Below are 14,683 nucleotides of genomic sequence, written 5' to 3' on the forward strand. Positions count from 1 at the left end.
TTTATATGGCTTTATTTTTAATTGATTTTCTTTATTAAAAACAAACAAAAAAACCCCCAACCCTCCACCACATTTGCAAATAAGTAAGTCTGCTTCAAGTTTAATTGATGACTGTGTGTCCAATTAAAAATCATAGTAGTACATGGGAAATTCAGGTCATGGCAACCTTTTCTCTTGTGTTTATTCATTGCACCTGCAGGATTCCCCCTCCTCCATCCCCAAATAAAGTATCTGATGATAAGATCTGCTTGTTAAATGCATTTAACAAATCAATGCTAATCCATTTTTGTGGCAGGTGGCACGTCGCTGGGGGATTCAGAAAAATAGGCCAGCTATGAACTATGATAAACTTAGCCGATCGCTTCGCTATTATTATGAGAAGGGAATCATGCAAAAGGTGAGTAGCTAATTTTATATTAAATTTCACCAAAGTTTTGCATGTTAATCCCTAAGTCGGTTTATGAGGAGTACTTGTAACTGCATTGCTGAGGTAGGTTTTTCATCTATTTAGGCAAACACTAAGCTTTTTCACCTACAAAGTCCAGTATATGGATCAAGATATTTTTTTCTGTGTAAAAAGCGTCTGTGGTTTTAGTTCACTCAATGCACGTCATGATTATAAGGAAGGAGGTAACATTCAAAAATATCCAAAGGAGCTTCCTGGCACCTGGGAAAGGCAAACAGTACAGTATGGTATGAATAATATTTTGCAGATCTAAATTAGCTGCCCAGCATTTGGGTACATTGGTAAGTGCAAGATAGGGGAGAAAAATGATACCTATTAACATACCAAATACTTTAATATTTTACCAATAGTGTTGTAATAATACCATTTTTAAGTGGAATTTAATATTTTATAATAGGCTGAATTATGAGAAATATTTAACAATAATTTATATATAACAGTCTGGTCTTGCTGACAGTATTCAACCCGTCCTTCTACTGTGGCTTGCTGATTTACATGTATGTTTTTAAATCTTGCTATGTAGTACTATGTAGATTGACTGAGAAATCAATAGGAGAGACCTGTCTGCTGCATCTACAAAACTGGCAGGTGTGATCAAAGATCATAATGAACACCTTGTGCTGTAAAACTTGTTCCATATCTTTTCACATTAGTTTTGTGACCTGTGATGACTAACATGTTTAAACCTGCCATTTGCCAATTCCATGAATGGAAACAGTGCTCTCGGCTCAAGTTACTGGGCAACTTTTCCAGTAGGTTTTGTGAAGTCTCGGTTTGGAGTTACCTGTTACAAGTTCTCTTGCTTTGATTATGGAATCATTGTAGTGCTCTCCTTTTTCACTATCCAGGAGTCAACTTGGACAACAATCTGGGCTGGTATTGGCTTATGGTACTTCAGTAGCACAGTGCCTCATCCATTTTTGTGTGTCACATAACTGCATTGAGTCTTTGCAAAGTGGACTGGAGACTGGGTCCTGTCAGGGAGAAGCAGAAACGCTTGATTTTGCTGGGTGGTCCTTCAGGCAGAGGAGGTCCTCGTAGCAGGTTACAGGTCAGCTGCGTAGGCAATTGTGCTGGTACAGTTCAAAGGCAGCACAGAGGCAAGCAAGAATAAGTAGCAAAGAGAGTGAAACAAGTTGAAAAGGTGGGGATGAGAATACCATAAGGCTGATAATGCTGCCCAACCCACACATCCATTTAACATGGAAAGTTTACAGGTACTTCTGACAGCTAGCTTGCTACCTCCTAAAGTACTACTTCATTATCTACAAGAATGTCTTTAACACACATTTTAAAAACTAGTTTGGATGCTTATTTTTCTGGCATAGCAATCTTTGAGGTTTGCCCTGGGATGACCCTATCTGGCCAGTTAGTGTATGTTAAAAACTAATGGTGGTTGTAGATTCATAGCAGGTTTCTTTACTGCAAGGTTTGTATGCACATTTTTTTGCCTTTTGTTTTAAGTTAAGCAATGATAACAGGTTATGCAAATGCCCAGTATCTGAATGCAGCCTTCAGTCTGTCAAGCTTGCTGACATTAATTTGATAAAAAAATTCTACCACAGATACAGCCTCTACCAAAACTTTATTTGTAGAATAAATAAGCTGAAAATTCAAGGAGGTGCGTCAGTCTATTTTGGAACCGTAAGAATAAAGTTAAGTTCGCAACACTTTTGCCACCTTCGTTCAGTCACTTCCAATGCCACGCGAGCTGGAGTTGCAAGAAGACAATATGATCTTTATTTTAAAATAATTTTAGTAAACTGTAAGCATGCAACATGGTTCTCATTTTTTAACATATTTCTTTAAATAAGGTGCTTGAGAAGACACTATGTTGACTTTTTTTTCAAGTAAGACAACAATTCTCTATTGTTTTTAGCTGTTTTAGCTTTTAGAAAGATGAAGCACAGACATTTAGTGCTATTTCTGAATAAGGGAAGACTTTAGGATCTTTGGACAAATTGCCCCTCCATAAGCAAATCCAAATGTCCTAGCTTTGCATGAGCAATTGCTAAGTACATATTAGCCTGCGTATTTGCTTACGCTGTCCCTGTACAATCAGCATGCACTATAACTTAAGTACTTTTATACGTAAGTATGGATCAATCTGCGTAAAGTGAAATTCAGATCTGTATCGTGCAGTGTGATTCTTTTTTCCACTTCGCACACATAGTATTGGACTTGGTCATTTTATTTTGCCACTGTAGTGACAATTTGTTTACGTTTTCCAGTAAGAGCAGTTCCATTTGTGGTTAAGTATAGGAAATGATCACAAACAAATGTTTAGGAGTAGAATACCTAGTCCATCTTCCAACAGGGTATCACATGTGGCAAAATCAAGAGCGTTCTGCACAGTCTGCTTCTGCAGATCCCTGTTGTCTTTGCTAGGTGATTGCCTTACCAGTTCTGCCACTGCGTTACTAATTGTGTAACGAAGGTGAGTTCTTCACAAGACTGTTGAACTTGAGTTGCAAAACCACAAGGCCTTACACTGCACTTTTTTCTCCCCTCTGTTGTCCTAAGGTGGCTGGAGAAAGATACGTCTACAAGTTTGTTTGCGACCCTGAAGCGCTTTTTTCCATGGCTTTTCCAGACAACCAGCGCCCCTTACTGAAGACTGACATGGAGCGCCACATCAATGAGGAGGACACTGTGCCTCTGTCCCACTTTGATGAGAGCATGGTCTACATGCAGGACGGTGGCTGCTGCAACACCCACCCCTATAATGAAGGCTATGTCTATTAACAACAGTGACAATGAAGAGGGTGTTTTCCCCCTCCCTTAGGCTTCTCCTCTTTCACAAGACCCAGAGGAAAGCTGAATCGACTTCAATTTGTTTTTTAAATAGTACACTAAAAGGGGCTTTTCCTGTTGCATTACTCCTATGGTCTGCCATGGACAGCGCACTTTATTTGAAAGGGGAGGGTTGGAACCTAAACGTTATTCTGTGTAACAGGAGGAAAAGGGTGGGTTTGCTTTTTACTTAAGTTTGGGAAGGGAACAGGTTTTAAGTACAAAAAAAGCTATATCATGTCTGTTTTGTTTCATATCAGCATAAGATATTGTACATTTTCTCTGGGTATCCGTAGTACAGTTAATTCTCATTGTGCAAAATAACCACTTGATGATGATAGCAACACAGCATGCCTAGGGCATTTGTTTCTTGCCATTCTTAACTGTCTTTCTGCAGTTATAAAAGAGAAGCAAAGCATATGCCACAGCATTTGATTTAGAAGCTTGCAGTGGCAGACCTTGCACCTTGCCTCTGAAAACAACCAGATTATCTTGAGAGTTTTTTGGTTTGGTTTGGTTTGGTTTTTTTTTCTTTTGGTATGGCCTCAAAACAAATCTTGTTTAATGACAGAGTGGCCATAAGTACAATGACCAAGCAGCAAAATCCCTGACTTGAGACTGCAAGCTGCATGCCATATCTGGTGCCACGTTGCTATACATATATGGCCCATGCGATGGCTTAGACATTTCAAGATCCATTTGAGGGTAGTAATTACATGTGGTAGGCTTTCTGATGATCATGTCAGCATTAAATAAAGGATCGTGATCAGGAGGGAGAAAACATTTTGTATCCTTCCATTTCCTTTGGTACATAAATAAGTTATTTAATCAATAGGAATTAACTGTACTAAGTCACGTATCTAATTATGCTGTTTAGACACAGCAAGCACTCCTTGAGAAAAATATCCAATACACTAAATAGGTACTTTAGTAATTTTTAGACATGGTACCCATTAATATGCATTTAAACCTTTTACTGCTGTGTTATGTTGATAACATATATAAATACTAGATAATGCTAATGCTTCTGCTGCTGTCTTTTTCTGTAATATTCTCTTTGATGCTGAATTTACTATGACCATTTATAAGCAATGCTGTAACTACAGGTAGCATTTCAGGACAAAATAGATGACTTGAACCATTTATTGCTTAGAAAATAGCTTACGCCATAGCTGTGCTATAAGCAGCTTTTATGCGCATCCACAAATGACTAGTAAGCTTCAGCTTGCTAAGGAAAGCTCTGCAGAACCTTTTGTAATTTTTGGTGGAACGGAGACTTAGACAAACTGTCAAAGAATACCATGAAGTCGCTGTATGACGTTGTAGTGCTGGCACTGATGTTACCAATCAACTTGTTTTGGACACTAAATGTAAATGTGATCAGATATGCTCAGACGACAATTTAAATTTTGAGGGGGTTTTTTTGTTGTTGTTATTTTTTCAGATTGTTTTATTTTTTGAGAGGGGTAATCTTGAACACAAGCCACACACACTATTCTGTATGTAAAATGAAAAAAAATAGCCCTGACAAAACCCCCAAAATTTTAAATATTTATAAGCAATGTTTCTGAAATACAGTATTTCCTAGTTTGAAGGGAGGGAGTGGGGGTAAGATCTGGATTTCTTTTTTTGCCCAGTGAAATTTAAATAGGTGTTATATGGAGTACTTCATTTTCCTATATTCCCAAGAAGCAGGAGGAAAATGAATGCATAACCATAAAAAAAACAAGAATAATTTTCATCATAATGGATGGATTTCAAAGACAATCCTAGGTGGTGGGTTAATTTTCCATCCTCTGTCAGTTAAGGCACTAATGAATATTTTAATATGCAATTAATCAAAAGTAAAGAAGTAGTGGTCACTAAAAACCACAGGTGCATAAAAAACATTTGGGCAGGTATTTAATTTACTCAGATCCATAAGACAACATATTTTATGAGAGTGTACATATGCCTTAATATGTCAACTAATTCTGTCATCCGTAAGTCTCAATGGCACTTAAATTTTCAGTGATCAACGCAGAATCAGAAGTCTAAAATTGCAGAATTAGCAAAAAGGAAAGGGAAAAGGTTGAGTAAGACTGTTTTAAAAAATGTGGTTTCCATTGAAATAAGGTTCAAATGAAACATGCTTTGCTGAAAAGTCCTTGGATTGGTTTTGGTTCTTTAATGTCAGCATGGAGCGCCTCTTGCCTGTGGCAGGATGTAGGTACTTGGGAAGGGGGTTGGAAAAAAAAAAAGAGGAAAAAAATGCATCAAATGTGTAATATTTAAGAAGAAATATATATATATATATATCTGTATACGGTAGTGACTCACTGAACAAAACAAGCAATCAGACCAACATTACATGATCTCTCAGCAGAAGATATAAAAGTCTTTCACTGAACTGATTAACCCTTTTTAAAATGTACCTAAGAGGTTTATTTAAAGTTTGTTTTTATTCTGCTTTTTGTTTGTTTGGGGGGTTTTTTTTGTTTGTTTGTTTGGGGTTTTCAGGTAGAATAATAAATCTGGCAGCTGATTTCTGCAAGATTGTTGTGTATTGGATTCCTAACCATTTGGACTGGAGAGGCCCCTGCAGTAAGGTTCTTGTTTTGGAAGAGGAGATGATGGTCTGTTCCCAGTGCCTAGAATGGCTTCCTGCAAAATGTAGCCAAAAAAAAAAGAGAAGTGAGGAGTACGTACAATTCATGTGTATGTATATGTAAGTTACAGCCAGGCTCAGGAGTTAGATTGCCAAAGCATCGTATTTGACTGACAAAAGGGAGGAGAATGGTATATGTGAATTTAGAGAAAGATTGATTCCGACTAAGAACACTTACATGTTTTCACAGGGCATTTTAATACCCTACTGAATTCGAATGTGGGGGTTTTGGGGCTGGGGTGAGGATGCTGGGTTTTCATTTGGTTGGTTGGGGTTTTTTTGGTTTTGTTTTCAAGCTGTGCCACAAGTGGAGGGAAAACACAGGCTTCACCTCTGTTTTTAGGAGGAGCTGTAATGGAGTTTGTTTGTGTGTCTTTTTGCTGCCCGGAGCAGTGGGCAGCCCAGGGTAGTGCTACTGTGAAGCAAATCCAGGAGGCATCACTGCAAGACCCACGCACTCTGGTACGGCTGTAGGTGCTTGGGTTTCCTCTGCCGTGACAGTTCAGTTGGACTGGTAGCTGAATGGAGGTAAAATTAGATAAGGACTTGGCAGATCCCCTCAGAATCCATTCGAGAGAGTTAAGATTTCAGGTTTAGGGCAATGCACAGATTTTGCTTTAGGGATATGACTTCCCATGACAGCCTAAGCCTTTTCTCTCCAAGATCACACCAGTCCGACTTTCCCACACACCAACTACAGGGCAAATCGTAACATTACAGTCTCTGAAAGCATGAATTTCATATGCTGGTCAGACCAAATCTGCCTGCTTTACTTACAGTTGGCTGCTGTGGTAACTAGGGGAAATTAGGATACAGAAACATTAAGGAGCGTTTTCTCCGGTAATTCCCTGTGAAGAGCCCTTTGCTCAGAATCTTATCTTTGGGATTCTCTGGTACCTGGTACCATTCCCCACGAATTAGTGCTTAGACTTTTATTGCCCTTGACATCTGACTGGTTTGGGCTGCAAGTCCATCTTCACAGGACAATATAATCTAGTAAATATTTTTGCCTTGTTTGTGGTTTTGTTTGTTTGTTTTTTAACAGCAGGAAATAGATCATTGTGTGCAAAAGGTATTATGAGGAAATCTTTGAATTGTTAATGGTTGCACTTTCTCGTCTGAAGAGCATTAGCTTCAGTTCACATACTACAGGTAATGGCACCCGTGAACAGCCCTGTTCAGTGCTCGCATTAATAGCACAGAGGTCTTTTCCAAATAATCTCCTTCAGAGATGTTTGGGGACTCTTAATTAATATGGTTTCTTACACTGTAAGAGTCATCACTCTGAAATACCCCACTTGGATCTAGCTGTAAAAGCCTAACAGATTAATTTCTCAGTTCTCTTCCCTGGTTGTTTGGGGTTTTTTTGTTGGGAGGTGTGGGGTGTTGTTTTTTGGTTTTTTTATCAGAGGCTACTCTGCTTGTAAAGGAGGTAGCAGCTGGGAGCAGGTGCCTGTGCCTTAGAAACTCCAGTTCAAAGTCCTCTGTGTTTTGCTAAGATACCAGGCTGAGAACTGGAGAATCTGCAATACATAACTGAGCCCTGCCCTCCTTGTTCTCTTACGGAAGAGGGAACTACAGTGCATCGTCTTCTGTTGCTTCTGCTTACAGGAGTGGTAATCTGGCAGAGCAGGGGGCTGGAAAGCTAGGGGCAGTTGCATTTTAAAACTACAAGATTACCCCGAGGATGTTTGTCAAATCCCTAAGAATCATAAATGCATTCAACAAAGCACTGTACATTACCACCCAGCTTTTGTGACTGCGTAGGCAGCTAAAGTTAACCTCATCTTTTACTTCGGGAGGTTGAAGTATTGGTTTCCCCCTTGAACACCAATTTAATTTCTGTGGGAAGGAAATATCTGTGCCATCTTCTTATGTAATAGTCTGAAAATGCCTATGAAGAGTCTCGTTGACATTTTCCCAAAGAACTATTTTTGTGTGAAAATGACACAACAAATACCACCAGAAGAAGGGGTAAATAAACTCCAAGAAGGTATCCATACATCATGTTCTCCAAAACTATAGCATTATTTACCCTAGAAATGTATCATGTCTTTAATACGGCTGCAGTATTATCCTTATTACATACTTTCATTGGACTGACCTCAAAAATACGCAGCATAGCCTGAAGTTGTCTTTGGTTTGGTTTTGGTTTTTTTTTTTTAAAATTATCTTCCTGCTGTTAATAGAGGTTACAGGAAGGTACCCCTGAGGCAGGGTCACAATCAAGCATTTGGATCTGGTAAGCCATAATTCTGTGTCCTTGCTCTTGCAAAGCTCTGGGGGCATTTCTGCCCATGTCCATGCTTTTTATTTGCATGGTAGAGAGGTAATTACAGCCACTGGTTTGGGGGTTTTTTTGGTTGGTTGGTTGAGGGTTTTTTGTTAGTTTATGAGTAGCTATGATTTGTTTTATTTCAGAAGAAACATCTGTGTATCTCTTTCCACACTCCAGGTAACCAGGTAGATACTTGGGGCCCAAAATAGCATTTTTGCTGGGTAATCCACAATACAGGGTATGGCAGTTCCTTGCTGCTGCCCTGGAAAGGAAAGGGCATGGGAGATTTCAGTTTTCTTTCCCCCTCCCCTCCATGATAGGACCCAGCTGATCTATCTGAAGATAGTTTAAACCAGTTCTTCACTAACCCATGATATTTTAGTGAACAGTGTGCTCATTAGTTACTACAGTAGAAGCTGAGGTACAGGGAGTTGAGTGTTGTAGGTGTACTGCAAAGGGCTCTCCAAAGCGGCTTTCAGTCAAAGCCTTGCATGGGGAGTGGCATATGGCTACACGACCTAAACAGAGGCAGAAGGAGGTGTTCTTGCAGAGGTGCCAGCTCCTCAGAGCTAAGACGTTTGCTGAAATATGCAGTTAAGGCTGCTGCCTGGCTGGCTGGGGTGAGCCTGCCCTGGAGGACCTGCTGAGGAGCTCCATGTGCATGGAGAAAGCCAGAGACAGTGTAATCCCAGCATACCTGGGTGACGCACAGAGGTGGGAAAGTCTGTCAGGGGTAATCTGGCCCTACCAACTAGCTAATCCAGAGCTGATTAATAGGGGAAGGAGGAGGTTAAATGACCGATATAGTAAATCACAAAGATAATTATTTGAAAGATGCTGCAGGAGAATCATAAGAAATGATGGAAAGTAATAAACTCTGTAAACAGCAGTGAATTTTTAAGACCCCAGTGCTTGTGGGAGTGCTTCAGGAAAAGGAAGAGAGAAAGTAAAACACAGAAAGGGACAATAATATTAGATGAGAACAACAGGAGTCAAATCATGAACTGCATTAGGGGACCTGGAAGATTGCAGTGTTTTAGATAAGGGAAGGACTAAGATAAGTACAGAGTCAGTAAACTGAGATAAGAGCAAGAGAGAGAAAGTAATTGGAGGCAGGGCACTTTGTGGTCAGTGGGCCAGATGTGCTAGGCTAACAGAGCTGCACCAGGGATGTGTTTGGCCCTGCTAGTACATCCCCAAGGACAGGAATATCAGAACTGACTTTGGAGTGATTGTTGATAATTTAGTGAAACCATCTGCACAGTGTTTGGTAACTGTTAAAAGAGCAAACAAGATACTGGAATATGCAGAGAGTGTTCTGGGCTATAAATGTACTGACTTTATTGTCCCACTGTATTAAAAAAAAAAAAAAAGGCAACAACAAAAAGAATACCTTATAGGATAATGGGTCAGACTGTGGGTTGGTGTAAATCAGCTTGGTTTCCTTGAAGTCAGCTAACTAGCTTTATGCTAAGAGAGTCTGTGGCCTGTTTTTAGTAACGTGTATGCCTCTCTAGTGTGGTATATACACAGGACACTTTTACTTGTTACATTATTCAGAAAGATTTACAAATGATTGAGGGCTGGGGCGTAGCATGAGACCAATAATAAAAGATGAAAATAAATAAAAATGTATGACTTCTGAACTCTACTGATGTAGCCATCTTGTTCCATTTTTCTGTAAAGCTCTCTGCTGGAGGTCTATACATCCCTTTAATTCTTACAGTGATCTTTTGTGACCAGTGCTGGCAGACTGTACATGCTGGAGTTCCTGCTATACAAGTGGCTCCGTGCTGGTCTCTGCAAAGGTGGCTGGGATTTGTAGGGTCTGGCTGCCTTCCCAGCTGTTCAAGAAGATGATGTGGACATTTAGAATTCTTAAGGAGTGTGCTAAGCTTCCAGCCATTCTTGAGACTAGCAAATTTCAGGTACATTGCAGATTTAGTCACAAAGGCTAGACTTGCAAAGGAATTTCAGCCACTGCTCTGCTCCATATTACAAGGCCCTGTGAGCCCAGCCAGAAGTATTTAGGATACCTAAGGGCCTCCACAAAAACTTTCAAAAGCTGGTCAGCTGAACCAGGGCTTCTCTGCTTCCTGCAGGAATGAAATGTGGGAGAGACAAAATGAGTGAAGACCTAGATCTGCATCTACAGAGAAATAAAATGAAGAACACCTTTGTATTATTATTTTAGAGTTTCAGCGTGACACTGCAGGAGGGAGTTCGTAGGAGCTGAGGCAGTCAAACATTTCCTTGGAGCCCAGAATAGATGCCTACCTCCAGAAAAGGACTGTTGGCTTTATGCAGTGCACACATGTGCCTGCTCAGCATTCAAGCTTTCATGAATTTGGTTTTTTTGGTGTTTAGTTCTTCCTAATACATAGGGCAATATTCTGCTCAGTAACAAGTTATCTTTTAGACACTCTAATGCTCTACTTTATAGTACATAAAATTTCTTTGTGGATCTAGTCTTAATGACTGACAAAGCACTGCCACATAAGGAAAGGTCAGTTCCTGGAACTGTGCAATCCATTAAACTGAGTAGTTTCTATGATCATGATCTAGCCTTGGGTAAGTGACATAACTTGGCTGTGGCAAAACCAGTCCTTGAACCTTGAATTGGCTTATTAATGCTTTATGCCAGCTAATACCAGGAAAGCAGCTGCACACATCATGTAACCTTCTCTTGCCCCTCTTACCAATTCTGCAGTTCTGATCCCCACATCTAAGGTTATGGGAGACCTAAAAAGATACTGAGAGATGTCATAAGAATAAGCAAGCCTTACAAATGGCATTTGTATTAGCAGAAAATTAGAAGGATTCAACTTGGGACAGATAGTGGAGAAGGAATAAATTGAGGTCTATAACATCATGAATTGTTTGAAGAAGAATAGGGAATCAAAATTTACTGAGTTGCACAACAAGAATTTTTGAGGGGGGCAATAGAAAAAAAAGCAGTTGAGCCATTTAAAGAACATTAAGGAAGTACTTTATCACACACCACAATCATTAATTTGTGAAATTTATTGACGTAAGCTGTTTTCGGTGGCACAACTCTTTAATTAAGAAAAATTGCTTAGACAAATTCATGGAAGAAATGGCCAACAGCAATTCTCAACTATGATGCTGAAGTTGAACTCTCCTAATCAGGAAGTCCCTAATACAGAGACTCTTAGACCTTCAGAGGATGTGCCAGAGTCACCCTCTTCCCATACTCTTTCTAAACACTGATGCTGGTCTATCCTGCGGTAGATGGACCTTTGGTATCTTCTGGAAGTGAGTATTATTTGAAATGAAGGCACAACGCTCTAGTGGCACAAGGTAGTGTTCTGTATCCTGCATTTTGTTTGGTTCCTGTGATTGAACTAAAAAGAATATAACACAGCTGCGTTAAGTAGTTTGGGTATTTTTATACTAAATCTGTAAATTTGAACCTGGAATCCTTTTCCTCTAGGATTTGTTTTCCTTGCTAACAAACACACCCTTTACAAAGAGTTATTGTCAACTTGCGCGTGATTACTAAGCTGCTGACATTGGGGTCAGAATTATTTTTAAAGGAAGAAGAGAAACATTGCCTCATTTGTGTTTAACTGGGAACTGCATGTCTTTCAAAAAAGAAGAAACAAACAAACAAACAAAAAAATGACCGATTAGTGAGTAATATGCTCATTTTATATCCCTGCCACTTAACACCTAACATTTTACCATTATGTTTTCTCTTTGTGTGGTGTTTTTGCACGTAGCAAGCTAAGGCTATTTAGTAGCATACAGGGTTGAAGCAGGACTCAAAAGTTACAACCCCCCAAAATAAGGAGACAGAGAAAACCACACTAATGAATGTCTTTCCCTTCTCATGTTGCCTCTAACTCTATCAGTAACATATTCCATAATGCTCTAAGTTCCATCCTCAACAGATAACATTAAGCAGTACATATCCTAATTTCATCAGACGTGGACTCTTGCTTAAAACCTTGGGTGACTTCATGCATTTATATCAATTGTATCAACAGACCAGTGCATCTGACTCTCTGAAAGCAGGTGCGGATCCACAGAGATTTTTCATGACAAGATGGTTTGGATTATGATTGGATGGCTATGACAAACACAGACAGCAAGAACCCCAAACCTCTCACGTAAAATAATAGGAAAATCTGTGGAAATACTGTGTATGTGGTATCTTCAGTCAGTAGTATTTTTGGAAGACAAAAGGCAGGTTTATTTGGCTGATTTGTGTTACTTGGAGATGACCCTGTGCATAAACTGCAATGAGAAGTCAGTATTTCTGAAAATTTATGTAAAAGGATCTAGCCATAGAAGCGTGACCTGCTGACTCATTGTCCCAAAATGGTATCAGTCTAAAATATCATTGCAAGTGTGAGCTGAATTCTCTTACAAGCCCTAAATGGGACAGACGGCAGTTCCATACGTTAGGACAGAATGTCACATTTGGCTGTATCCAGTAGGGAAGAGCAAAGAAAGAATCCTGAGACCATTAAGCGTAAGAAAAGGAGATTATAGCCCTCAGTCTTGCTGAAAATTGGCAACTACAAGCTGTAAATTGTAACTCATGAGAAGTAAAAAATTAGCTTAGAACGACTTGCTCAGAGACCTTTAATTCTGAGGCATGAGATGAGTTCAGCTTCTGTTGGACTGCAAATGCAGGATCCCCTTTCTATCTAGAGGCATAAGTAACTCAAGCCAATGGATTTTTGCACTATATGAAGTGGTTTCAAATTTGCTAAGAAAAAGTCCATCTGGAATATTCATCCGGATGTGTACAGGTGACCACATTAAAAAAACCGCACCTCTATACTGATAGGATTAAAAAATGGGAATCAGTACATAGACAGCAACATTATTGCGAAAGAAAAGGATTCAGAGGGGCTTATATACATAGCAAAAAGGACACCAAGAAAAGCCAGCCAGTCCAATGGCTCAGGTTTTTAATGTTTATGTGGGTATTGGGTAGCTTCCTTTTTTTGCATGATCCTGCTTTATGAGGGAAAAATAAGCTTCCATCTAAAAATTTAATAGCTAACAAACTTCTTAATCTTTTTCTTTATTCTTATTGTTGAAAGAGGAAATTCAGATTTAAAGCTGAAGCCTGTAACCCACTCTTTACTGAATGCAGTTGTTGCTATGCCATAATTATAGAATACATCATGGAGCAATGTGGTATAATGTTTTTATTGACAGGGATGTGAAGGAGATGTATTGCCATGCCTGAGCTGCTTGTTATTTCCATGCTGTTTATTTGTGAAGGCAGAAGTACATTTTGCGGCTCCTCCCCCCAAAATAAAAAAGGCTTTTATAGCAACATTCCCAAGAATCTTTTATTTTCTCTGAGCCTCATATGCTGAAAAAAAGAGAGAAAACTATTCTTCAAATGTTTAGAAATTTTTGAATAATAGCACAGGTTTCATCATTTGTCTCCCTATGAAGTTAATGACTGTGATGGAAAGTCTCAAGTCCTGACAAAGGATTTGAAAGGAAATCAAGGTAGAGTGTCTTAGAGAAGCAGCACAGATGTGTTAGCTAATATTTGTGCACTCACACATGTATTCAAAGTGCTTCTTTCAAGAAAAGTTATCAGTGGTTTCAGATATTTATAAGGTAGAAGTTGATGGTTCCTGTCTTGCCTAAACTACTTCTAGAAACTGAGCTAATGTGGTTGAATCTATCTGAAGTTGTCTTCTTGCTCTGTTTTGTTGAAACAATGAAAATTATCTTGGATGTCTCTTGTCATGGGTTTCTCTGGGCCCAAGTTGTCTGAAGAAGTCTAAAGGTTCCTCAGCAGTAGGCCTGTCCAAACCTTTTGCAGTTGTGTTGTGGCTGTGGAAATGGAGAGAATGGCAATAGGAAGGAAGAAATGCAAAAAATGGGGCTTTTGAAACTTTTTTATATTGTACTGTCATCATCTATTTTCTGTGGAAAGACTCAGAAATAACCACCTCATGCTATAAGTTTATCATGATAAGGCTATAGGAAGCTGTAAAAATGCCTTGAGAATGTAGGCTTTGAGCACTTCAAAGTTTATTTTCCCTATCTCAAAGTCTCAGGGTCTAAAAGCTTACTGAAATGTCAATTATCACATTCTGAATGGTTTTCTAGATGTAGAAAACTGTTTTTAGGAGGATCTGAGCTTTAACCAAATTATTCTATTTTGATCTTTAATCTGTTGTAAATTTGGAATGAAACTCCAGATTTTGTGGGAAAAGGAGGGAAACTTGATCAGAAAAGAAAAAAAAGGAAGATTAATTTTTCCAGGGTGCTGGAATGTGAGGTTGCCCAATGGAGCAGGAAAAAGAAAGTTAAAAATGCATGGATAATTACCGTTGACATATAGCTTTGTGATTTACTACATGGATACTATTCATGTACATAGACTCTATAGGCACTTTATATAATAGCCATGTAATTAATATATACATTATTAATATATAAGTGCTTCTATTAAGAGATATCATTAATGATCCTGCCATCCTGAAACTGTAAGATA

General features: G+C 39.1%; 1 protein-coding gene across 4 annotated transcripts in view; it reads left to right on the forward strand.

Annotated features, from left to right (window-relative positions):
- ETV1 (ets variant 1) overlaps positions 1 to 4,927 on the forward strand; it is a 65,634-nt gene extending 60,707 nt beyond the window's left edge. For all 4 annotated transcript variants that reach the window (XM_010577641.1, XM_010577642.1, XM_010577644.1 and 1 more), the window contains 2 exons: positions 296 to 397; positions 2,990 to 4,927. In XM_010577641.1, coding sequence (XP_010575943.1) covers positions 296 to 397; positions 2,990 to 3,211 — 324 coding nt within the window. In that variant the 3' untranslated portion in view covers positions 3,212 to 4,927. The remainder of the gene's footprint in view (positions 1 to 295; positions 398 to 2,989) is intronic.
- The last annotated feature ends 9,756 nt before the right edge of the window (positions 4,928 to 14,683 follow it).

The sequence above is a fragment of the Haliaeetus leucocephalus genome, unplaced genomic scaffold (genome assembly GCF_000737465.1).
Source record: "Haliaeetus leucocephalus isolate CR32 unplaced genomic scaffold, Haliaeetus_leucocephalus-4.0 Scaffold566, whole genome shotgun sequence".
NCBI classification, from domain to species: Eukaryota; Metazoa; Chordata; class Aves; order Accipitriformes; family Accipitridae; genus Haliaeetus; species Haliaeetus leucocephalus.